At 37.9% G+C, this 26,995-nt stretch overlaps 2 protein-coding genes across 22 annotated transcripts in view; one reads left to right on the top strand and one right to left on the bottom strand.

Annotated features, from left to right (window-relative positions):
• PARD6B (par-6 family cell polarity regulator beta) overlaps positions 1-1,181 on the top strand; it is a 72,053-nt gene extending 70,872 nt beyond the window's left edge. The window contains exon 10 of the mRNA XM_054218944.1: positions 70-1,181. The gene's annotated coding sequence lies outside the window, so the exon portion shown is untranslated. The remainder of the gene's footprint in view (positions 1-69) is intronic.
• A 48-nt stretch (positions 1,182-1,229) lies between these two features.
• The window catches only part of ADNP (activity dependent neuroprotector homeobox), a 31,571-nt gene continuing 5,805 nt past the window's right edge, over positions 1,230-26,995 (bottom strand). For 8 of the 21 annotated variants that reach the window (XM_054218926.1, XM_054218921.1, XM_054218925.1 and 5 more), the window contains 6 exons: positions 22,235-25,791; positions 20,788-20,833; positions 19,339-19,645; positions 8,993-9,105; positions 7,425-7,517; positions 1,230-5,444 (listed from right to left, as the gene is read on the bottom strand). In XM_054218926.1, coding sequence (XP_054074901.1) covers positions 2,307-5,444; positions 7,425-7,517; positions 8,993-9,105; positions 19,339-19,645; positions 20,788-20,826 — 3,690 coding nt within the window. In that variant the 5' untranslated portion in view covers positions 20,827-20,833; positions 22,235-25,791 and the 3' untranslated portion in view covers positions 1,230-2,306. The remainder of the gene's footprint in view (positions 5,445-7,424; positions 7,518-8,992; positions 9,106-19,338; positions 19,646-20,787; positions 20,834-22,234; positions 25,792-26,995) is intronic. The other 13 variants (XM_054218938.1, XM_054218939.1, XM_054218940.1 and 10 more) reach the window with 9 other exon arrangements.

Raw genomic sequence — 26,995 nt, 5'->3', positions numbered from 1 at the left:
ACATAAGGAACTCTTTTGCTGATGTAACTGTCTAAAATATTTTTCCTGTATTGTTCTTAAAACATATAGTCTACCAGTTGAGTGCATAATGAGGAGCCAGTCCAACTTCCACTCCTCCCAGTTAAAACAGCAGAACAGAAGTTATGTATCCCTTCTGTGAAAGGGGAAAGGAAGCACAAGCCAAATTTAAACCATCTTCATCCAAAGGTAACTGTTTTCAGTCATCACTTCACGCACATAATTAGTTCAACAAAACCCAGAAATGCTCATTCCAAAGTGCATCAGCAGCACAAGTTAGCTGCAGAACACGAGAGCATACGCAGACTCTCCTCTTTGGCTTATATAGCGGCTTGTTTGTTATACTAGTGGAAATAACAGTTTATATCTATCTACCTGCCTGCTATAGAGATAACTAAATGTTTTCTCAAGATCTCAGTGAAACGGTTTTGCTGTTTAAAACATTGAAGAGCACAGACAGAACTATTTCCTCCTTTACAACATTAATGCAAACCTCACAGGTCAATTTAGTTCTTGTAAAGTATCAGAAAGTTGGTACTCTGATATTTATTAGGCATTTGCCTAAATCAGACTCATAGCTCTAATTAAGAATAGTTTTGTTCTCATCACAATTAAACTCTCTTCAGTAAATTATTATCTTGCTGAGGTTTTGGTTCTGCAGCTCTGTGTACTGCACACTTGCCAAAATGCGTAACTGGTTTGACCAAACCAATCATCAAAAAAAAAATAAATATCAGTTTGTTAAAATTTAAGTATTCAAATTACTTACTACATGCCCCATGTTTAAATCATAACTATTCAAATACCTTTGCTATCATTTACCCTCAATACATAGTACTTCAGAGAGAGACGTAGTTCTAGATAACTTTTTAATACATGAAAGTGATCTCCATTCACGTAAGTACAAAGGGATGAAAAATGCAAGTAATTCATAGACCTTGTTTCTCCGGATGCAGAGCAAGCAAATTACTACAATCCTATTTATAAATTAGTGTCCTAGAATGCTAAATAGTAAAGACAAACTCAGCCAAAGTTAGTTCTGTAGGATTTCCAATATCCTTGAAGGAGATCTGTCTAGTCAGTAAGGAAGTCCTATAGAGACATGTCCCAGCAGAGCTGTGGAGCACTTTGCAGGGGGAGAAGAAAAAAAACCAAACCAGTAATGAATGTAGCAAACAGGAATGCAGCACTTGCATGTAATAAAGCAAATATTTACATTAAGCACAATACAGCAATTTATTTAGATGCTTAAATGAAGAATACAAAGGGAAATAAAGATCACAAAATTATACATACTACAACAGTGTGTCATATATTAGATGGTATAAATGAATACAACACCTTGTGGGTGTTAACTAAAGATAAAACTAAATATTCAAAACACAGCACTTTTGTTTCAGTGTGCTGCTTCAACACAATACACTTTTATACAGATCTAAAAGGTGTCAAAATTAGTAGCTGCAAACTTGTTTCTTGCATGTGATTTTTCTTTTTTTAGCTTAAAAGATTTCAGAAAATGGCTCTGAAATACGTTTGTCATCAGTTGTAACGTCAAGGATATTCAGAACAAGAAAATTCTATAATACAATAGAGTCCAGATATATTTTTTTATGTTGCTGGCCTCTGTTTTGAGATTGTACAAGGTTATGTGCAAAAACTAAGTTTGTCAAAATTCATACTATAGCAGTTTCAAGCTTTTGCTAGGTAAACTAGATACAGCATTTATTACACAGCAGGGCAACACTAAAAAAGAGAAACAAATCTATGATGGGTACACAAGAACAATTTCATAAGCTTCACTTGAATAGGTCTAAAAGACTGTACAAATATACATTTCAACTATTCAGAATGATACATGAAAAAAATCAATTTCCCCATAGTCTACTATACACGTTGAACTGGTAGCTTGTATGGTTGGCCCTACACTACCATGTGAAAAAGGGTAATGTTTAAAAAGACATACAACTGAACATGTACAAGAGTGAAATAAATGTTGAAAATGCAGATAAAATAAACCTCTGCTTTTCTCTGTGCATTCTGGAGCCACCAGCTTATCTGTTTTCACATTAAGTTACTGTGCTCGTTCCAGCAGGTATTCTCAAGCAAGATTCGCCAACAGCATCCTTAAATAACCGCTGGAATAACAGTGGCCACAACCACCACACGCCATGACCTAGCACTCGAAAGGCAGTACCAGTCAGAGTTGAAGCTTAGCAGTCAGACTGAAATGAGAGGGCTGAGACAGTTGTCGACTGGATCGTATTACTGACACTTCCGACTCGAGCAGCTCACGCTTGCTGGCTGCTCAGCTCCACGCCAGTTAAGCTGCTATGCATTGGTTCTGCTACTCCATCAGTCACGCTGTCAAACTGATCTCCATCCTCACTGTCAATTGTGCTATTCTGCCATTCCATCTGCTGATTTGACAAGTTCTCCTCAATCTCTGATGCATTTTTCCATTGCGACTGGTCCTTAGACCAAAACTCTTCTACTTTTCCATAGGAACGATTCTTCCACTTTGACTGTTCTTCATCGCTTTCAGATCCGCCCCCTTTTGTCTCAACAGTCGGTTTACTGCTGCCAGCATCTTCGCTTTGGGAGGATTCATCTGTCCACACTTCCGGTTTTACTTCCGATGTATTATCTTCAAAATCAGAAACCTGCTGAGAACCAGGCCCACTTTCAGACTGTGAAGCTCCATCTTTCCATTCAACAGCATCATCTTGATCATCCTGATCACCTTCGCTATCTGAAACATCACCTACCAGTTTTGCTGGTTCTTCAGCAGAAATGATCTCTTCGTACTTAGCGCTTTCCTCTTGTTTTTGATCAGACTTCTCTGGAGACTGTAATGTAGTTTCTTCAATGATTTCCTTGGATATGCTGTCCTCTGGGTTTTCCACTGTGCTATCAGAAGAGGTTTTCCCACCAGCGTCAGGAATACGCTGACCAAACGGACTACCGCTTTCATTGTATTCCTCTTCTATATTTTCATAGCTGTCTGAGGAACTTTCATTGTCTTTTCCTAAGTTTATTTTTTTATCGACAGTCTTACTAACGTTGACTCTGGAATTCTTTTCATCGTGGTTTTCAAACAGCCATTCAGCATCAAAATCCATTTCATGTTTAACCTTGTTTAACTCTTTCATATTGAAACCGAGCAGCACACCAGGTTTGTATTTTTCACAATCTCTAACGCATTTCTTCCTTTTGTTACTAAAATGAGACGCAATATCAGATTTCCATAGCCACAAACTGGCAGCCAGTTTTTCAATCTCTCTCCTAGTGGGATATGGTTGCTTATTAAAATATTTTGTGAGAAATGTTTTCCTGGCTTCATAGGAATCATCTTCATGACCCTTGGGGTCCAATGCTAGAACTACAGGCTCTTCGGGCTTCTCCTCAAAGGCAGAGGGGGAGTCATCATCATCCATTTTCCTTTTCTTCATTAGCGAGAATTCCATGTGTTCATAAGTACGTTTTACAGGTGCTACCGCTGGAGACTGACTTAGCCGAGATGACGAAGTACCTTTGTCCTGGCCGTTCTGAGTCTTCCCAACACCTCTGCAGTGGACAAGGTGCAGCGTTATAGTTGAGGCAGTCATGTTACTCGTATATACACCAAGGCAATGAATGCATTTGTAGGTCAGCTTTTTCTCAACCGGATGAACTGTCTGAATTACTTGATGCCTCTCCCGTAGATGATGTGCAAGTGCATCAGAGATGGGTCCTTTTAGGATTGAAAAGCACAGAGGACAGAGAGTTTTCCCCACGTCTTTTTTGTAGGGAACTGCTGCTTGTGGAGAACTTTTTACAGGTACATCAGACTTCTCCTGGATTTTTGGCTGTGGTTTTGGAGGAACTGGGGGAGTATTCTGAGCATGGTAAGCTACAGATTCAGCAGGAGCATCTCTCAGGTTGTAGGTGGTTACAAGAAGATGTATATTCGTGTGACTACCCTGCTGCAATGTCAAATCAAAGGTTAGAGTAGAATCCGTTTTAGGTCCCATTTCTTCATCAACATGAACCATTCGCATATGAGCGGCCATCTTTTCAACATCGTTGAAGGTTGAACGGCAATACGGACAAGACAGACCATGTATTAACATATGATTAAGCAATGTATCAGTGGGTAAATAGCGATTACAGTATAGACATTTGCTAGTGAAATTGTGTATTTTCATTATATAGTTAGCTACTGCAGGCACCTTTTCGGCCTTGTGCTCCTTTTCAAAGTGGACACTATACACATTTTCAGGAAACAGCTCATTACAGATTGTACAGATTTTCCACTTCTGTGTGGATGATGTATTGACAGCGGAAGGACCTGTAGCAGCTACAGGAGATTTCGAGCCAGACTGACCTAATACTCTCGAAGCTGCCTGTGACTGAGATAACGATGACTGTTTCAACTGAGCTGATGAAAGAGAAGATGAATTGGCAGACTGAAGAGAGTATCTTGCCGAGGCCTGTGATCTCTGTTCCCCTCCAAGAGTGTAAGGCCTTCCATTGCCACTTGCTGAAAACTGTTTCATTGTTTGCGACTGCTGTGAAATAGAAACTGCGTTACCGCTTAAGTTTAGCCTTCCCCCTGGCTGACCAACGTAACTTGGTGGTACTGATTTGACTCCATAATTGTTCTGTTGTAGGTGAACATTTGACATCATATTCACTCCTGCGGAATTCAATGTAGGCTTTGGTATAGTGAGTCTGTTCATCATCTGTTGCGACGAAAGAGATCGAACACTTCCAGGGGAAAGGGGACCCATCCTCTGAGGGAGCCCCATAGGCTTTTTATCCTGTGGTTTTGGAGCTATTAGCATCAAAGGTTTAGATCTTGGAACCACTACGTTAGTGTGACCTATCATCGCTGTTACCTGGTATCCTATGCGTTCGTGGTCTTCGATAACATGCTGTACTAAAGCTTCATATGATTTCGGCATAAAAAGGCATCGTTTGCAGTGAATACTACCCTCCTCTCGGGTACTGGAACTTAACGGAACTGCACCATTGAGTGACTTTTCACCTCCCTTCGCTACGTAAGGAGCAGCAACATGCTGAAAATGTTCCCTGTAAATGTGCTTTCTAACTATTTCATACAGAGGATCTCGGTAAGTGCACTTCTTACAGTAATAAACAGCTTGTTCTACACTGTCAGCCTGCTTAGGTTTAAGGCTATCATGTTTGTTTTTATCTTTAAAAGTGCTGATGCCTCCACTCGGTGTATTGGCATTTGGAGCATGAAATATTTTAATGTGCGTTTCCAAAGTCTTTTTGTCCGCATTGAAAGTACAGTAAGGACAATTAAGGAGAATCCTATTTTCAAAGTCTTCACTATGAACATTCCGGAAGTGGCTTTTGTACGCTGAAAAGAACTTCGAGGAAAATGGACATGCACTGCAGCAAAAGGGCTTTGTCCGATAGTCCTTAAAACAAAGAACAAAGCAGAAACTAAATATTGAAAAGCAGTTTTTAGAAAAACAACATCCATGATCTTCTCTAAACAATAATGTTTCTAAATAATAGTCTCAAGACCCACTGCAACAATCTCAAACCTTTAGATTAATTTCTTCTCCCCAGTTTTTGGCCTGCCCTAAAAACTTTTATCATCTGAACATACACGTGATGTGGCAAGAGCCAGTTTAGAGATCCCTCAAGAGTTTGAGCATGAACTCAGCACGCAAGGCTAAATCATAAGCACCTTTCTCCACCAGTCAAAAAATAAGCCTCATTCCCTGCAGCCAAGCTGCATTAAAAAGTTCACCGTAAGCTCATTTCCAGGGGGGAAAGGCAAGCGTGATGGAGTAGAATGAGACTGTATCTACAAGGCAAGTTACTTCCCATCAAAATCTGACAAACATTTGTAGATATAAGACAGATATATAACTTCAGCTATTTCAGTGTCTTATTCCATTACAAACTTTTATATAAAAGATGCTCTTCAAAACTTATTTTTGGTGAACAAATGGATTTACACTTACTAAGTCATATACTAAGGCTACACGAACCCTTAAAGCCACCAAGCCTTTTCCTTCTGATCAAAGCACAAACCTGATTTTTAAAACAATCTTGAAACAGAAAAGAAAAGGCATTTGAAAATTCCACCCTTGCGGTTTCCCCGCACCCTTTATCTTTCTTATATTTAACATGTTGCCGATGCAGTTCTTGTCAACTGTTGTAACGGAAACTAAAGTTACATTGGCCTTAGAGATAGCCACAAGCAATCTGGCATTTCAGATGAGATAAGGCATGAAATTCAAATAGTTACAAACATTCATCATGAGTGTCAAAACAAGTCTTGTGCATCAAGCTACACATAGATCATTTGAAGTAGCTGGAGAATTGTACTCTCCCTCTGCATAGCTAAGTAGGAATATGTGCTTCTGCCCACCTCCTGAAGCCTCAGACATCTGGTAGGCTGGAGACAAGATAAAACAAACTAAACAAAGGCTGTCTCCTTTTATTTTACAATTTTTGTTTGGCAATTAACTAGGAAAAAGGACAACGTCAGTATATTTTATGGAACACCATACGAAAGGGACATTTTCAGATTAACAGTACCCTAGGAATCCACCATAATACAGGCCCCCATTTCCTTTAAGAGCATTACCTCATCTTTCAGATGCTAAAGGAGGGCTTATTTGGTAGAGAGATTTCTCACCTTCTCACTTCTGTCAGTGCTGGTATTGCTCTGTATTGTACCATCGGTAGAGGCTACTGCAGTGCACCATGACTTGCCTTAAATATGTTCATCAGAATCAAGTATTATTTCCTCCCTCCACTTCTAGCTCAATTCTAGCCCAAATTTCCTTTAGTACTGGCCCAGAAACATCTAAAAAGTAAGACTTCCAATGTCACTTCATTCTGCTGCATTGAACTATATACGCCTAAAACTAAATCTCGGATACAGTCAGGTTATGAGAGTCTTTAGATGTGGCAGACAGCTAACAGAGCTACAACAACATGGGAGAGAGCAGCAGTTAGACGCGTTCATTGGAACTTTTTCTGAAATGATGAAAACAGATAACGAAACATAAAAAACTTATCACGGACTGTATAAAATTGTTGATCTTTTGACCGGACGGATGGTGAAATCATGCTAAGCTTGAAAACAGACAGGCTCTTAAGGTGCGGTTGTCAAAGGGTGAGTAAGATTTCTTGACCAATCAGTTCTCCAGTATTCGACTATCCATACTACTAAGGTAAAGACCAGGATTATTACTTAAAAAAAAAAAAAAAAAAAAAAAAAAAAAAAATAGCAGCGCAGCTTTTTGCTGTCCCTTAAACCGATGACAAATGAAGATCGATGGGTAAAACTGCAGGAAAAGCTCTTGGCATATTTGTGAAACGCCCTTTAGTATGAACCATCTTCAGAATCAGATGTGTCAACATAAACTATTACCAACCTGATTTTTTGTAAGCGATGGGTCCCACAATCCTACATCTTCCCATGTAGTGTTTTTCAAATAAAAGTCATTAGGTTCAAACTGCTTAAAATCCTGGAGAAGATGGGAAGAGAGTACAGAGAATCAAAACCAAAGATCAACTGCTCCCTTAAGCAACTCTTGTAAGCATCCATGCAGTCTTCTCAAGTGCTGCTGGTGAACAGTAGACACTATTAGTTCAAGGAAGTGGGGGTATTTAAGCTGCACCTCTGTGGAGGTGAAGAGTTGTGCGTAGTCTCAATATCATAAAGCACCTGAAGAACTATTTTCAGTACTCATCCTCCTAATTAACCCAAGACTGTAATTACATACCTGCCCCGTTTTCAAAAGCAGTCATGGAGAAAAGTATTCCAGGGCTAGTGCTAAACATTTAAGATCATATAGATGCTTTACCATAACTCTTATGTTTGCTTGGTTTGGGGTTTTTTTTGGAGGGAGTGGGGTGGTGTTTGATTGGTTTTGGTTTGGTGTTTTTTTTTTTTTAAATTACTTTAATTTCACACAGGAATTCAGATAAAAGTTTTAAAAGCTTGACTACGTGTATGATGTCCAAGAAGCCCAATTCCTATTAAAAAATAATCTTATGAAGTACTTTGGCATCTTTGGCATATAAGTCCGCAGCACATAAAGACTCAAAAATAGTATTTCCATGGAAATGAATACTTGTCCCAGTTCAGAATTTTACCCTTAAAAATTATACTTGGTTCACAAGTTTCCCAAGCAGGAAGGACTGGCATTTCTTTTTCTTATGCATCTCACTTAAATGCTCTTTATAGAGACACTAACAGAAATGACAAAGCGAACAGGTCATCATTTGCCAAGTACTCTAAAGAGTTAAGGTATGTGAACTGACAGTACAGAAGTTAGTGTTCAGGAGAGAAAGCTGCGTTTTTGAGACAACAGTTATGAAGTCTGTCCAGAAGAGCAGCACAAGCACCCTTCCCTTCTAGCAACTAACACAGGTACAGAAGTGAGTCTTTAACCTGATGCCCTGCTGTTCAGCACTGACTGAAAACCTTAGAATCACCTTCTGTCCCCCAAGAACATCCTATACCGCACCTAGTATCTTGCTTCATTCCTAAATGTTTAGATAGAAAACGCTATTTTTAAGCATTTGACATAAACAAAAGACAACCTACCTTCAATACACATCAAGTCAGTCACACACAGCCTGAAGTGTATCTTGTCTCCACTAAGCTTTCTAAAAAGCGCTTACAGGTACATTTTAGCTCAACATATTGAAAGTCCTACTTTGTGTAGAATTTAAAAAGCAATGCAGGGGTAGCAACACCTGAACAAGGCCCGAATGGAATCTCAGGATCATTCTCAGAAGCTGATGAGAACACAGGAATACAGTGTGGGAACAGGATACAGGGGATCCCTTCAAAATTCACAGTGAAAATTTAACATTTTGTGAAACAGGTCTAGAAAAAAACCCCCAACAATGTCATACAGCAAAGACCTCATAGTCCCACTAGCTTTGGAGCATTTTAACTCTACCTACAACACTCGGGAGGTCTCATACTTACTTCTATATGTTCTTTACAGTATTCCAAACCAATGTCACTAAGTATTTTTTTCACAGTTTTCCGGGCCTTTCTTAAACTGCCAAGGTTGTTGACAGGAAGTTGGAACATAGTTTCTATTGAAAAAGAAAGTAAGAGAAACGGTTTAAGTCAAATGTGTTTTGTCTGATAGAATGTTGCACTTTTAGTAATTTTCTGTCTCGTTTTACCCATATAACTCGGTATCAGAGCTGTACCATTCACTACCATATTTTCTGTCTGATTTGTTCTTAAGTGAGGCTGGCCATAAGCTAGATATCGACAAGCTTAAGAGAGCAGTTAAAAACCCAACAAACTGATGTAGCAACTATTGCAGGAGTAATCAGCTGCATCTGGAAATAATTTTTTTTTAAGTGTGTGTATTTACACGAAATTGACCCCCTATGCTGAAGTACTTAAAAACTCAGTTTCTCTTTTGTGCATACGTATTCTAACTGATTGGAAAATTGGTAAGTTGAGCTTCAAGGTTTGTGTCAGTCTTGCAATAGATTTAATAGTGTCTCTTCAGTGAGAAAGATGCTTCTTGCATTCAGCTGTAGGTAGGGTAAGAAATTAATAGTTCCCTCTCTTTACTGTATTTATAGCTGTCAATGGCTGACAAGCTGTTTAGCGTACATCCTTCTTTTATTGAGATGGGACCTGAAAGCTTGGTTAGAGCCCTTCAGAGATACAAATCACTGGAAAAAGTACGAGAGATGGCTTAACACCTCTAAGTGTAGCTGGATATTTTCAGCTTACAAGACAACCCTCCCTTTCAGTTCCCCACACAAATGGCTAATTCATCCAATTAAACTGTCTGTAAATGGCTGGGGCTATCCAGCTGAAAGAAAGTCTAAAACTTTAAGATATGTGGATTCCCAGATTCAGACGTTACCACTAAGATTTCTTCCAAATGCTAATAACTAGTCTTCTTTTGGGTATAGAGGGGTTCTCGGCCTGTATGCTGCTGTCATTGCAGTAAGCACTTGCTCAGCTACAGACCCATCATCAACAGGTCACCTGCGCTTTAAGAGGGTACAAACTGGCAGAAAGATGACAGTATACAGTGACAATATACAGTGACTTTGGAAGTGAGAGGGGTGGAGCCAGCAATAAAAAAGGTAAGCTTTTCTCAAAGGAAAGGGGAGGAAGCTTCTTACATAGCAAGAAAGGGTCAGAGTTCTCTTGTTCCCTAGGCTTTAACAGTCCAATGCCTGTTGGTAAAGAGTAGTACCTCAGGAGATAAAAGCTGTGGTTTTGATCATTATTACTTCTGTGAGCCAATTCAGAAATGGTGCTTTGTTTGAACAATGCAAGGTTTGATTCGTATCAACAAATTAATCCACTATAAGGCCAAAGACTACCTACATCAACTAAAAATTGACTTTTTTTTTTTTTTTGGTTAGAAGCTTGGAAGTATTTTTAAACACTTTCAAGCAGAAGCCTAGAATGCAGAGTTAACAGAAGTTTGCAGCCATTAAATATTTGAGTTAGACAAAAATTCTCCCCTTTTATCATGAGATCAAGGGCAATCGCTAAGCTACAAGTGCTTACTAAGAAATTTTCTCAAAAAATCAAACCCAACCCTTCTCTTCGCACTATCATGCATACTCGTTAAAGCATTACTTGTCTGTTTACACAATAGGTTTTTTTTATTTTCATACTCCTACCGACTTTTACTAGGTAATGCTTTAAGGCAGTCACTAACAACTTACTATTCCATGATTGCTCCCAACAACACTGTTTAGTTTCAGAAATAAAACTGCCAAGTTGTGCATGTAACAGCACTAATACAAACCACGTCAATGGGTTTCACAAGCTACAAATAGTGCTGCTGGCACATGGCACTAGGCTCCAGTCTCCTCAAACTCAGTGAATTCAGAAATAGCTCCTCAGCAAGAGCAGAAAGCTATCATGACATTCAAGATTTGTATCACAACTATACATTAGAAATTAAGTGGAAACAAGCCTGAGTTCATGTAAAGATCTACAGGAAAATTTTCAGAAGTGCCAAAGCAATTCTGAGCATTAAGCATTTTGGTACGTGTATCAGGCTGGCTGCTGTCACAGATTACCAGAAGCACTTTAACACCACTACATGAAAACTAGGAAACCAAAGAAAAAGTGTTTAGACTTAGTCTGTAAATCTCAGGGATTCTAAATTACTCAGTTATAGTATTTGCAGTAATGAAGTTACTTAGGCACATCATGCAAAGTGACTAATACTTTTCAAACAACATAGGCCAGAAAAAAAAAAATTTCAGCGTTTTGTATTTCAATGTTCTGTATTAACTTCCTCCAAGTAACACTTGTTACAAATATTTAGTATACTCAAAACCATCTTGATTTCTTCACATAAAAAACTTTAAATGCAAATATATTAATTTCTGTGACTGCAGAGGTGTTTCAGCTAACTCTAGTCTCGGTGAAAGGATTAGAATTGAAAAAAATTTTAGAATTAAGTTCATATGAAAAGTAGCTATGTTCTGCATCTTATCTAGCACCTTTCATTTTAGGGAAACTGAAACCCACTGTAGTAATATGAAGAATTAGAATTCTAGTGAAATACCTTATAGGTAGATTCACTTATAGGTCTCCTAACATGAACCCTGATCACGCTGTCTGTGAAGAACATTTCTCCAGGCATTCTTTGCCAGCTCAGAGAAGGCAAGGATCAAATAGATGAGGGCAGGAAACTACTTGCTCTTCCCAGTTATTCCCTAAAAAGCCTCTAATACTTTGTATGGGAAATCATGAACTGCTCTTTTTTTTTTATGCTGTACCCATTCTCATCGGTACTCTTTTATAATCAAGTATTTCAGCTGCAATTATAAACAATATCCAGGCCTAAGACATTCTTCCTCTCAATGAAAGAGTGAATGTGATTGTCCAAATAATTAGAGTGATTCATGTTGTCCTTTCAGAACGCTGCTCACTCCTGCCCAGTGAATTATTTTTAATCCTCATAAAGGACTAGGAAATAAGGTTTGAATCTGAGTTTCTAACTTCTTGTTACTTTGAAAATTGACTCAGGCAAATCAGTTCCTTTATCAAAATGTGCATTCAAGCTTACAGTTCCTTTATCCAATTTTTCTGATCAAATCTGGAATTTATCCACTTGTCCCTTTACTCTTTTGATTAAGAAAGAGCGGTTTCTAAAGGCACACATTGAAGAGAAGTTTAAGAGAAACACTTTCAACGTACATACCATTTTATAACTCTGTACTGTGTATAGGCTTTAAGTAAGGACAGAATGTGCCAAGTTCCGCCCTGCTTTTCTACCCGGCCTTGCCCATACTGCGGTATCAGCGCCTCTGTGCAGAGGCCAGATCCTCTTGTTTGTACTATTACTTAACATGCTTTTGGATGAAGTAAAATAAAAATAATACCATTTATGACAAAGTATAAGCATGTAAATGGTAGAAAAGCTTTCGAAAATGGTAATGGATATTTCCCTTGCAAACTGGAATTTGTATTGTGAAATTGTTGTATTAAAAAAATTAAGACCACAAAGAGTACATTTACATAGTTCAGGGCAATATTACAATTAGTTTAGTTACTTCAACAAATAGAACTAAAATCTCCTTGACTAAAAATATTATTTGAAGGTTGCAATTTTGCTTCAATTATAAAAATGTCTAATATAGCTTAAAGGGGAACCAGGTCCATTTTAAAGACATGAATAGTAATTGAAAATATTTAACAACAGGGCTGAGGATCAGCAATGCCAATTTTGGGCACTATTAGTAAAAAATTAGTTTAAAAGATAGTAAAGACTAATGGGAAAAAATGCTGTTGCCTAAGAATTTAAACTCCTAACTAGCCTATCGATTAATGTAAATGGTTTAATAAGGTTGTGTCCTATTTGCAATTTCCAAGTAGTAGCATTTTCTCCATTTTAGATCTGCAGTTGAAATAGTAAGTGAAGCTGAACATTTCCAGATGGAAAAAACACCTCCAACCTGCGGTTTATTCTCATGGGCCAGTCACTACAAAATAGCTTTCAATACTGAGCCCACTGTCCCTTTTTTCATGACTTAAAACACATCTGACTCGTGTGATACTAGAACTGCATTAAAAGGAAAACAAAAAATACCACACGGTGCACAGAGTGGATTCATACCCTTAATCACAGATCACAAACTGGAAAGAAAATATGCTTCCTTAATATTCTGTTCGCTCTCTTCCCTGAACAGAATTGGGAAGTATGGCTATGAACACTAAGCTGCAATAAAGTAACACAAGTTTGCTTTCAAAGCACAGCATAATTATTTTTTTTAAACTCAAGAACATCCATTTATTAAGAGTTCTTGCTGCTGCAGTTCATAGAGGAAGAGTGAAAAATATTAATGTAGCCAAGAAATGAATCATGGCTCCACTAATTCCTTTTCTCAAAGGCAACTAAATAAGCACCGCTCTCACTGTGTTGCATTGGTTCAGTAATGCTTTAGTAGCTTCTTCGTAGCTACCTGTATGCTTGATTTTTTCATCAAAAATTATGAGGCAGCATAGTCAAGTATGTTCAGGATTTGAATGAGTGTTTTCAAGTTAATTTCAAATCCAAGGAAATAACATCCTAGTAATTTTATTCCAGAATAACCCAAATATCAACTGTAGAAACATCAGTCAATGAAAACAACACATTTTAAAGCTTCTAGCAAGCTGTATTATTTTCTTCAAAACCAAAGTTCCCACTTGAAGAACATACTAATTTTGCTTGTAAAGAAACCATTTTTTTTTTCTCATGACAGAGCGAGTCAGTACAGTTTGTCTTTAGGCAATAATCACTTGTAAACTTGAAACTCAGCCACAAGTCTCCTAATAATGCTTATTATAAAATACCTTGGTTTAGTACAAGATGCCACTAACAACTTCCTCACCAAAAGAATCAAATGCTTTCTCTTCATTACTGTGTCTAATATACCTAGACATGCCAAATACACCATGACATATATATATATATATATATATATAAACCCAGGTGATAAAGACAGCAAATTATTTAGGGGTGCTTGAAAACAAGCCTCTACTCTTCTGCATCCTCATAGTCAAGTCTTAAAGACAAGAAATTATCAAGATCTTCCTATCACAACACATCATAACAGAGGATATAATTAGATCTTCACGTCTGAAAACTGAAGATCAACCTTACTTTGCAAACTCTGCTTGATAGCTGAATCCAATTTATCTAATCTTAACAAAAACCTCATCCTTAAGCAAATACAGTTCAGTTTATTTAGGAAGTTTCTTGACTATTTAATCGTAATTAGTGGAGAGCCAGATACAGTCTGATATTATTATGGTCTGTGACTACAAAAAGAGTTTTTGGCATCTTCATTAATTTCTATTTACAGCAAGTAACTCAAATTGTAGTTGCAATATACACAACACACTGCTGGCACATCCTTGAGTGTGGACGTTAAACCAGTTGGGATTAAAAAGCATCTCAAATCATCATTTAGACATTAATGCTATTCTTGAAATGAGGTATCCTTTATCTGACCAAAGTTGATGTTTAAGAGGGGACACCTGGAACATCTCTTCTTCACTGTCAGAGCTGCTTTTACTGCTCCGAAGCTTACAGCCAAGTAATTATTTTAACAGAAGACAATGCTAAGGAACACAGCACCTAGTACTGACAAAACTCACTAGTGCTTCCATCTGGCACTGAAGCTATCGCTACATCCAGCATCCCCCACAGCAAAGGATGCCCATAATAACTGGTCACAGATCAACTGATCCTTTTGTAAAATAGTTTACTTTTAATGCTGTTTCTCCTATTTTTCTACTGAAATGAGGTGAGCAGTCTTAAATACTCTGCACTTCAGTGAAGACAAATAAAAGGCACAAGCAGCTCAACATTACACGTTTATCAGTTACCAATTGCTGATGGTTAAAGAAGTGTTACTTACCTAATATTACAGGCTCACTACAGAACTTGTCTCTCAGATCTCAAAGTAGCTTTCAAAAGCAGCTCAGCTGCATTTTTTAAATAAAGGAGGACTTCATTTATCCTGAGATGATACCACTCAGTCAATGGCAATTCCAGCCCAGGATTCTAGTTAGTGAGACATTCTGTATTTCCACCTATTCTGTTTTACAGTAGGGAGGCATAACTGTTTATGCATAACTAGGCATAACTAATTTTTATTGTTTTCCTGTATGGCTCTACTCTATCCTATTCATTCCTGCTCAAGGCCGAGATATTTAATACGTTATAGAACTTTTCTTTGTAGGGGAATGCGCATCTGTACACACGTTCACAGAAAAAAAAGTCAAGATGATCACATATATGTTCAGCAAAAATAATTCTACAGGAAACCTGAGCATTTTTTTATCCTCATTAAGGAACAGGAATAGGGAGATCTGTCTCTAAGTCAACCAGTTATTTTCAAGTTGATGATTCAACAAACATAGTAAGAATTAAGTTTGTGTCTGTCCTTCTGTTTCCTACTTCTAGACTTGTATCCCACCTTCAAATACATTGGGAAGCCCTTGTTCGTAAACTGAATTACACATCAATCTACACTAAAGTGCTGGGTGGAGAGAATAAATGATTACTTAAAAACAAGATCAACAATGTCCTTACTAGAAATATCCAGGTAGTATTTTTAGGTGCCTGAGGAAATGGATTACTAACCTAGTTGTAAGAAATTCTGAACAATTTGACTGATTTAATAAGATCTCACTCATCTTTAGCGTGCTTGTACACAAAATGTCTGACTGCATCAGACACAAAATAATGATACAATAAGCAGACTACACCGTGAAAGAACTATTTAGAACCTTCTTTTATTCTGTATTTATGTAGTACCTAGCATAAAGGTCTAGTCCACAGCCAGGTACTGATTCCTAGAATACTTCAGTAGCCAAACGTAAGCACAAAAAACAAGCTATAAAAAGAGCAAACTATCTCTTAAGTTCATTAGAAACGCTGTACTTCAGTTTTCATTTCATAGTCACATTTTGGAGATGCAAAGACTTATTGTAGAAAAACTTCATGCTACAGGCAACAGCCACTACGCAAAGCATGAACAAAAAGCTAAGATGAATTTCCTAGCTAGTGCACACGCGTTAACAGAACGGCCTGAATGAAGTGCTCGGATCTTCACCCAAAATTCTGAAGGGGGAATGGGAGGAAAGGTTTTGTGGAAAAGCAGTGAGTATTTGCAAGGTAAGCAGAGGAACAACAGTTAAAAGACTTCACAGAACTCAAAGTGTGTACATGGTATTGTGCTTGGGAGAACTGAAGCACTGCCTTTGGCTTTTAACAGGCTGTAAGTGTCTCAGGAAGGAAGAATTTAATTTTAAGGGCAATTCTGATACTTGCATCTTATAACCTCAAAATTAGGCGATAAAATGACTGCAGAGACTTCTGAAGTTTGAGAAGTCTACAGGAACCAGCGCTTCAGTTCACTCAATAGAATCACATCCTGAAATGGGAATGGGCCAAGACATAATATATAGGCTGATTGATTTAAATTAATGATTATGTCCAAGTTTTAGGAAGCAACTGAAACTGCAGGCCAAAAGAGGCAACAACTTTGTGCCTCATTTGTTTAAAATGAAAGGCTTCTTCAGTGTTTTCAAAGAACTCAGGTTCACTGCTGTAATAAAAAAGGGACCTCACTTCAAGATTCATACTGCTTCACAAAGGGCTTTGTCTTCTCTACTCAGTTCTTCTCTAACCTTGTTGGCCATAGCTGGTAAAAGAAAATACTAGTAGGGGGAAAAAAAACTGTGTAACACCTTGAAACGCTCTCAGGAACGCTTGTGTGAACAATATTCAGGAAAAAAACATATTTCAAATGAACAGGAGGGACAAACCCACTACTAGAGAAAGTTTCTGCTTAGTTCTAGGAATTTAACAGAGCAAATATCGTAAGACGCAGGAAATCAAGACTTCTAATTTGTATGGCACGGCAAAAAAGCAGAAAGGAAACAAGGTCTAGCCCAAAAAGTAACCACTGCATAGTCACACAAATTTCAACAAACCCCAAATTCTACAACACATCACTTTTCTTTTAAAAAAAAAAAAAAAACCAAAACACACCGATTTTAGCATTTAGATAGATTTGCAGTGACTTTCAGCTCCAAATTGCCTCTTCACCAACTTGCTACTCTTAGGAGCGCTTCAAATTCCAGATGGAAACAATTGCAGTCACTATTCTAAAAACACCCAGAATGTGAAGTCTGACACATCCTCCTGTTACGTTACTCCAAGTGATTTTTAAACCACTTTTAGCATTTAATAAAAAAGAAACTATCCTCACTGTACCAGCTTCAAGCACTTCAAGTTAACATGGCCATGCAGTTCAGCCCTTTAACACATCAGTTACCAAGGGACTGGAACCACCTAGAAAACCGAGTCAACAGATGAGTTAAAAGAAGATTACTGTGCAATTCTTTGGAAAATTAATTCATGTAAAATACAATATTGCATGCCTGTTTTAGAGTTCTATATTGCAACAGTTAACATTTTGTTATGCTACATATTTTTCTCAGTGCCAACAGTGATCCCTTATGAGGGAAGTACTGATCTCATACACAATACACTGTATTCACAACTTGAGAACTATGACCTTACAGGAAGGTATGCACCCAGGAGAGCGAGGATAAGGAACACAAGAGGGAAAAACAGCAAAAAAAAAAAAGTATCAGTCAAATTATCAGAGGTGATAAAAAAGAGAAAGCTTCCACCTGTCTTTAGACCCCAAAAGCTGTTTCTATTTTAGTCTACTAAAATCTTAATTCTCCAGTTGGTCATTTGTATTTTGGACTTCATCAGAAGCGCTGCCTTGCAGTCTGCTACCTTTGATACCAGCAGGTAACAGATGTTAGACTGTTTCAGCTCTGCCAACTTTATCTAGAACAATGAAATAGAAGGTCTTCTAGGATACAGCTTCAAAGCACCCACAAGGTAACAATGCTGTTTTGATTCTAGGCAAGATGCATCAGTTTCAGAACAAGACAGCCTTTTTCTCTCAACTAAAATCTTCAGCAAAGATTCCAAATCTTCCTCATCACATCATTTTCATTTTTGGACAACATTGTTCTAAGTGCTTAATGTGGTGGTTTCACATTTGAGCTTTGTTACAGTTCCAACAAACACCAAGTATAATATATTTCTAATGTCACAGTCCTGTTAGTAAAATGGTGGGTTTCATCCAGAAATAGTTTAAAGACCTAAAGAAATAACCTGGAGAAAAGTCTTACTGTGTAAAGAAACCAAGACAGCACCAGTCTAGGTTTTCTAGAAAACTATTCTAAGTTTTCATCTTTTTATGCTTAACTGAAAATGACACCACACTGTCAGTTTGTAGCATGAGGAAAGCCTTCCATGACCAGCAAGCACAGAACTGCAGATGACCCTAAACATTTTGTTAAGGAAGATATCTTCACTCAACAAGGTTTGTAAAGAGCATCACTGTGAAATGGCAAATAAAAAAATATTATGGAATCCCCAAAAAGCCATAAACAGAAAAGTCCTAGTCCCTAGTGCATTTTATTCTTATTCAGGCATCTCAAAGCTGTATGAGTAGGCTCGGGAGCCTAATGCTCTTTACAAGGGTTACTGATTCTTTTGAAGTACCTGTCCACTGGCAGAACCAAGCCAGTGGAATCCATGATTTTAAAAATTTTACCTTTTTTTTTTTTTAACATACAAGAAAAGTATGATGTCAACATTGCTAATGATACTAGAGGAATAATTGGAAAGTTACTATCAGACTATTCCGTTTATTTCCTTTGGAAATTTAATGAACATAGTTCTAAGTTTATCTAAGTTCACAGAGCTGAAAACAGTTAGAAGCAGCAGTTGATCAAGAAAAGGAAAACTACAAAATTAAACTTTCCTAGTGAGTACTGAGTGAAAATTAAGAAAGAAAAAGAGAGAAAAAAGTTACAGAAATAAAAATGAGGCTCCTGAAACACAGTATTATCAACTGTACTGTTGAAGAAAGTATTAGGTGTGAGCACATGTACAACTAGACAGTTTCATAAGCAATGATCAAACCCAGCCTTTTCTATCCCATTTTGACTTTGAGTTTGTATACATCTATATTCAGATCAATCTGGTCTTATTAAAATAATTAGCTCTGTAAAAACTACAGTTCATTAAAGCACATTTCCTATAAATTTGAAACTAGAAGATCCTAGTATTTTCTGTTATTTATGCACATACTTATAAAATGGAATTGTTCTTACTCCCTCTTTTCCCCTCTCCCCCTCATCATCCCCCTGCTGCTTCAAAAAGGTCCATCTTTTCATCACTCTTTCCCCCTCTCCTCCTTATCCTTTCTTTGCTGGTTCTTGGCCCTCTTGGTCCTTACCTCGCTCATTTTCCCTCTTCTCATCTTCCCTGCGCCAATTCATAGCGTCCACATTCTTTCGTCGTTCTCTCTCATCCTGTCTCCACCGCTTCTTGATATCTTTGTCCTTAACTTGCTCATTTTCTCTCCTCTTCTCATCATCCCTGTGCCATTTTATTGTTTCTGCATTTTTCTGCGGCTCCACGCTTCTTTTCAGATAGTCTTGTCGCCTCCTCCTCTTTTTTAACATATCCCTTTCCCTGGCACGAGCCTGCTTTTCTTTCTGGGAAAGAAAAGCTTTACGGGGCATCATGAGCTGCTGCTGTACCTGTAATAATATTGTATCCATGGAATAATATACTATACATGCACTCAGTCAGGCACCAACAACTCTCATTTGGAGCTGAATACTTCAAATACTAAGCCAAGATAATTAATTGCTGCTTCTCTTTCCTTCGTAACCCTCTGCTAGCTCCGTATTTGATAATGGCGGGCAAGTTGCTACGTTCAGCTCCAGGCACAACACCTAACTGGCACCTCTGCAATTAACGCACATCCAACATTGAGAAGTCACCTCCTGAAACCCAGGGCCTGAGCTGCAGGATTTCTTACAACTCCTCCCACAGAGTTTTTGGCAGCCCCGTGGTATTGCTGCAGCCAATTGAAGGAACAGGCTGACAGGAGAGTTGTGAAGGAAACTCGTGAATGTTCAAACCTTAGTTTCTTCTCTTACTGGAGATCTACGTTTAATGAAACTTATTTATCTTTTCAGACCTCCATCTCTACCAAATTTGGCCAACTTTTTTCTTGGCTGGGAGGAGAGAGGGGGGATTAGGAGACAAGCCACAATCTGAAAAATTACATGAGCTTTGTTTCCTCGGGAAACCTGGCCAAAACATTTAACTGCAGTTAATGAAATAAGTCCTGACTCATCTACTCAAACTTCCTCTAAGTATGTTATGTCTTGCTATTCACAAGACCAAAGGAAAAAAGAATGTGACTATTTACTTGGGAGTTTCTGCCAACAGCATTCCTGATGAGTGGTGCTTTTTGGTTTTGTTTTTAAAGAGGTGTCGATGAAGACTACCTCTTAACCAATTGGTTTACTTTTGATCATTTCTCTCTAGTCACCCAAAACATTCACATCTTTAAATTTACTGGTGTTAATACCTGCAATTTTTAAATCATGGAAGACAAAACAGACCACAGGAATAATTTATACTGTTATTAATATCCTTTAAATAGTCTTCAGTACACATTGACCAATGTTTCAGAAACGTCCAACTACGATTGTGGCCCAGGTTGGGTTGGTTTTTTGGTGTTTTTTTTTTTTTTAATTTTTGTTTAGAAGAGAGTTTTGCAGAGGTCTAATCAAAATGAAAACTGCAGAAAGGACAAAATTACTAAATTAGAACACTTAAGCAAAGCCTAAAACAACGTGAAACAAATGTACTTTTAAAATTTAGCTACCTTATGGAAAGCACTTGTTCCCAGCATGCAATACTCCATGTTTTTCCTACAGAAAAAGCAATGTTTCAAACCCTTATTCTAAAAGCTGTTCCTTTTTCCTATGCAATATTTTCCCCCCCGCACACTTAAACCCACTGCTCTACTCCATTGCCTTTGTTAGGTATGTATCACAATCCCACGGTTTTCATTCCAATAATTCAACCCCAAATTTCTTAATAACCATAATAATACTAAAAGGGAAGGGCTGTAGCAGAATGAAACAGCATAATCAAAAAAATGCATGCAGTTTGGTAAAAAGTTAGTGCATAAAATTCAGACTATGCTAAAAATTACTTCATTAAAACATGTAGGATAGCTCTCTACTAGACAGCCTGTTTTTAAGCGTTAAGTATTTCTCAATAACAGTTATAATTCAAATCAGAAAGCAATGAGAATCCAGGATCAACATCACCAGTGGAAACCAGACATTGTAAATCTTTAAAATAGTTTTAATTTCTCTATCAGCTGTGTGCCAGTACTACATTACTGTTGTTTACCAAAGCAAACTTAACTTACTAACTTTTAAAGCATACATTATCTTTATAATTTTATCAATAACCTGATTTTATTCCAATAACAATAGCATGAATAAAATTCAAATAAAATCATATTTCATGCAAACGATTCTCCCCTTCCTCCCCAGGCATGTACTGACATTTAAAATCTGTCATTTTTGAAAAACTCTTTTGGGACTAATTGTTATATTTTCTTTCATTTGTTTTTTGGTCAGTCTTTTTTTTGTTTGTTTGTTTCATTTTGTTGTTGGGGTTTAGTTTTTCCCCTTCGGCTTTATCTCTTCATTGTTGGTAACTACAGTTCCCTGCCCTCCCTTTATACATATCCCAGCCCACTTTGACAGACCGATTTATAGACAAATGATAGAAAACATCTTAATAAAAAAAAAAAACAAAACATTTCAGTTGAATTTCCAAAATTAAACATTTCAATTGAGATTCAAATAAGAAATGTCAGATTCCAAGGAATAACTTAAAGGAACATCCAACTTAAACTATGTATCTTTGAACTTCCATATCGTAAGTCACAGCTTTTTCCCCACTGTGTTTTAGCATGACATAATACTTGACGCACTCTGGTCATTTCTCTCGTAGTCAAAATCATCTTTCACTTTTGCCTCTGTTAGTTTTAATAAACCAAAAGTGGGGGGGGGGTGGAATTTAAACCAGGAAACTAATTAACATGCAATGAAGCTGCCAGTCTGATTGAACTCAACACCCGCCACACCCGCAATTTTTCTAGAGTACAAGTTGGTGTTCCTTTAAGTTCAAAATGCCCAAACATCAGAAGTAAACAGTCAGAACTATCCCTTCAACTATTTTTTGCCCATACTTTGCTAAATGAAAATCTTAACTCTTCTTAATCTATTCAGTACATATTATGAGGCATTTACCTCCAAAATTAATGGTGCTTGGGCGTCTCAGACTCATTGGACAAGTTTCATGCAAAAGCCTCCAAAAATAATTCTCCTTCCAGAACGCCCACCTCAGCGATTATATTACACCTACTGTGTGAGGCCAAAGCCCGGACATAGAAGAAGGATCATATCCTGCTGTACAAAACAAAGTGTTAAAGACAAGAGATAAGAAACGTAATAAGGGCAATTTTACATTTATAACGTACGTTTCATTGTGAAGGACTCCAAAGCTAATTATAAACCACATTTACGGTACCTTTACTGACACGGAGCTACTGTAGAGCGCACTCCAGCAAGTTAACAGTGCTGCAGGAAGTTTTAGCAGATTTGTGGCTTAAACAACAGATTCTGCCGGATGAAGCTACCTGAGGAACATTTTAGTGCTTAAATTTCAATTAAGTTACCCAATTCAGAAATGCAGCAGGATGCAGAGATGAATGCTTCGCACGTCATATAACCTTTTGACTCAAGTGGTTAGGACCTCAGTTTACACCTTATCTGAGCGATGGATGAGTGCCGGCAGCAGAGCTGCACCCTGCAGAGATGAGGTATGCTTAGTAAAATACCAACAGCGCTTCCTTGTACAGGTAATTTTTCCTAGAAGGTTCCCATGCAAACCCAGTCCCACTTTAAATTACAAGACTATGGGAGATCAAACAGGTGACATGGCTGTCAGCCACAACCCTAGGGACATACATTCATTTGGGAAGTATTCAGATTAAAATTTTCAGTTACAGTGCTGCTAGGAGGAGGATGTGAAATAAACCGTTTGGGGTAATGGCATGTGAATGATTATGCTTCTGCAGGAAGGCTGATACCTCTCCAACTCACATCACCCACGGACAGAAACTCAGTCTTGAACAGACTGGAAACACAAGACATAACATTAGTATCATGAAGTCTGGAACAACCAAATTGAAAGTTTACAAAAGCAAAATTTGTTGAGTTGTTTATAATTACTTTTCCAATAAGCATTTTTACTGTTTAAAATTGTTAGATTTTAATCTCTGTTGATTATTCATACAGAACATCTACAGCTTAAAAGTAGAGATTGTTTTTCTTCAGCAAGTATAGTTTCAACAGAAGATACTAAAATGTTCCAAGAGATTTAAAAAGACGAAATTCTTAACATACTTCACAGTGAGGCAAAACCAAATATTGCATATGCTTTAACAAGACCACCAGCCCTATCCTCAAACAGGCAGCAGTGATGGATTACTTTGTTTCATACTGAATTATTTTCTAACTAGCAAGTAGAATTTGTGCCCCTGTGTCTCTATCAAGTCCAAATTCCCTCTCTCCCACTGAACCCTCATTGCAGAAAGCACGCTTCTGGATGAGGACCCATCAGCCTGGAGAGCAGATCAGTGGCAATTAGTGCATCGGTCTGACGATAGGAATACTGAGCGCAGGGAGTACTTCATCCCATACTGGGCCTCCCGAAGACCGAGTATCATTTCCCTGCATTGTGTTGCTGACAAGAATCATCAAGCATCTGGCATTTTTCTGACTTTATATCATCCAGAATTCTTTTATTTCAGCCCTTATTTTGCTAGTACTTTAAGGTGAAGTTGTTCTTGGTTTACATATAACAGCGCAATATAGTAGCATCTGTCAGAGCTCACAGCAGCTCTATGTTCCTGGATGAAATGAAACAAGACTGATAGTTTCTTGCTAACTGTGTTTTTTATCTCTCTATTCCAACTGGTTTGAAATAAGGTCTACTTTTAATGATTTGCCCAGCTAACTTAATTCAACAGCATGCGCTAAAAAGCCAGCCATGAAATAGGTTTGCAAAGAAGGCTGTTAGGGCAACATTGAGTGAAATCTCTTAAAATACAAGAAAAATATGCAAGAAAATTAACCTATGGTTCCCACAACAATAGAAAAGCAGCCTCCTCATGTACGCAGGTTAAATTATGCTAGTGTGATGGTGTATAATATTCTATATTTACACAAGGACAACGACGGCCTGTCCCTGCAACAAGGTGGAGGCTGTGACTCTGGGACCTGACAATTCCAGGACAGCCCAGCAAGGAAGAGCGATAATCAGGAAGCAGAAAGGTATCCCAGGGAAGAGCGAGCAAATCAAAAATACCAGGAGCAGAACCATCAGGGAGAACGGAAAAGTCTGAAGAACTGAAAACTACCAAAAACTTCCTTGAAAAGGTAAGCGTTGCAATTAAATATCTCCCCTCCCTGCACTGAGTGAATAGAGAGTCTACTCCCAACACGTCTGTCGCTGGCTTACATTAAGCATTTTCACTTTCTTCTGTTGGATTCTTCTCCTTCCTCCTTATTTAAGCATTGCTGGCCTAGTTTTCAGAGGGCTGTGCACCCACATCTCCTGTGAAGGTAATGAGATTTGCAGTTTAACGTACATCTGAAACGCCAGACAACTAAGGGCTCATTTTTCAAGTCTGCTATAATCCTAGGATGGAGGCTGTTTTCTAACAGCGTGCGCTCTATTCTCATGGCAACGTTTTAAACAGAGAGCACCTCCTCAGCCTTATCAGCTCAACCATCTGCAACACCAGGCTTCTGCCCATGTAACACGATGGTCTTCAGCTAACTTCTGTCTAACCACCTCTCAACACCAACTAGATCACTCTGTGTGTGCAGCTGCCATGTTAGACCCAGCACTTAAATTCAACCTTACGCTGGCACATCAGCGAGCACAAGCCTACAGGCCCTTTAATTCGTGTCTATGGCCAAAACAGGACCCAGGGACATTACAAAGATATAAAGTGAACAGAAAACCCAAAACAAACCCTCTGGAAAAACCTGACATTGTTTTAAAACTAAGATTATTGAAACTGAAGGAAATCAACAAATGTATTTTGCTATGTGGTCAAAGCATTGTAAAACTTTGGCAGCACTGTGCACATGAAACCACCCCAACTCCCCCTCATTGTCAAATAGTCTATTTCTTAAATGTCCCTTTGTCAAAAAAAAATTTAAAAATGTTTAAAAATCACTTCAGAGAGTAAATCAGCTACCTTCAAAAAATTTCAAGTTATGTGTCAAACAAAAAGGACGGTTTCACACCACTTCTCTGGACATGCTATGTAAATATTCCTTCAGGAGAAGAGAGAAGTCCATTTAAAATTTAGTACTGAAAAATAACCCCAAACATTTAAAATCCTTTGGAGGAAAGTCTTAGGCTAAAAACCTTCACATGCTATTTCAGTGGTTGTATGCGGTTTTCAGCAAGGGCTTATGAAACTTTGTTTTATCTTCTTTTTTTTTGGAGCTTACTATTTAGCTTCAGCTTGGTGACTCTTGCACTAAGAACTTCAACTTCCCATCGGATGAAAACTTCTATGGAAGACAGTTCTACTGAAAGGAATCAGTAAGGCTGATATGTCTTACTCTCCATTCATTTTTTATTTAAAGGTTAAAAAATATCTTCTGCAGTCCAGCAGACAGGGATCTTCTAAGTCATTCACACACTTCTCATTCTTGCTTGATTTCTGGAATTTTCCACTGGTGCCAGAAGCTCCATCTGGTGGGTGTGTATACTAACTGCAAAACTGAAAGGGAATTAACTATTTCCTTATCAACTTTTGTTTAAGTAGTAAAAGTTCTGTACACTGTGTAATTTCTGTGCCCCAATATAAAATACAAAATGGCCAAATTCCGATTGCTCTGGGAACCACAACTCCTCATTTCTGTTCTTGATGAATAACCTGCTACCTTACACGTTACTGGGAATTTCTGTTGGGTTTTCTTATTTTGATGATGCAGGCTGAAGTGTGTTAAAGAATGCTGTTAGCTAAATTCGAACGTTTTCTAAAGAAGGATCTTTTGAACACACATGATAAAAACCGCGTCAATTCTGGCAATCTCTACTGCGTTCTGAAAAGCAGTTTTAAATTGCATCCATTCTCTGGGGCATGCTATACTTTAGTGTATAGGAAATTTTAAATTAGAGGCACTAGCATCTCAAGAAGTAGGCTTACACACCTACTGCCATCTTAAATAATATCATTTGTGACTGATCAAGATCTCAAAAGACAAATGTTCATATGCATCCACATATGTGCAGTGAAATCAATATGTAATATACAAACTCAATATGATAGCCTCACTTGTTTAGGGCTATTTCTTAAAGATTTCAATTTGAAATGTAATAAAGCCTGCACATCTTGCTGAAATTTGAAATCGAGACCAGTGATCATTGAAGCGCAAAGAATATTATTTGCTTACACCATGATATCCACACTTCAGTGATCAGGAAAAAAAGGCTGCATGAATATGCACTACCATTCCAAAATAATCCTCATCTAGATTGTACCTGAGCACGAACAATCCCAGAATAAAAGTTATTTTGGAAATATAAGCATGTTTCACAAATTAGCAGGTACCATTTAAATTAAATCCAGAATAATCTTGAAATTTTCAATCCAAAACTCACAAAAACATTTCGATAATTAAACAAAGTGGCACAGAAGTCTCTGTAAAATGTGCAAGAACAAAGCATGTAATCAATATACACGTAATTTATGATTGGATTACACTGATTGTGAAACATCAGACTGGACTGCAAGTGAAAACGGTAGTCCTGTCTTCTCTGTGTCCTGTTTTCCTGGCATCACTACTGTGTCAACAGCCAGAGCAGAGACCTGATCCAACTCAAAAGGAGCGTTTTTCAGGCAGAGCAGTTCCTTCACTCACCCAAACAGAAGTGCTAGGACTGGCGCAAGTAAGGTGGCAGGAAGCACGGCTCCACTCCTT

The sequence above is a fragment of the Rissa tridactyla genome, chromosome 12, assembly GCF_028500815.1.
Source record: "Rissa tridactyla isolate bRisTri1 chromosome 12, bRisTri1.patW.cur.20221130, whole genome shotgun sequence".
In the NCBI taxonomy this organism is placed as follows: domain Eukaryota; kingdom Metazoa; phylum Chordata; class Aves; order Charadriiformes; family Laridae; genus Rissa; species Rissa tridactyla.
Note: the sequence above shows the minus strand (reverse complement) of the source record. Positions and strands in the feature narration are given on the sequence as shown.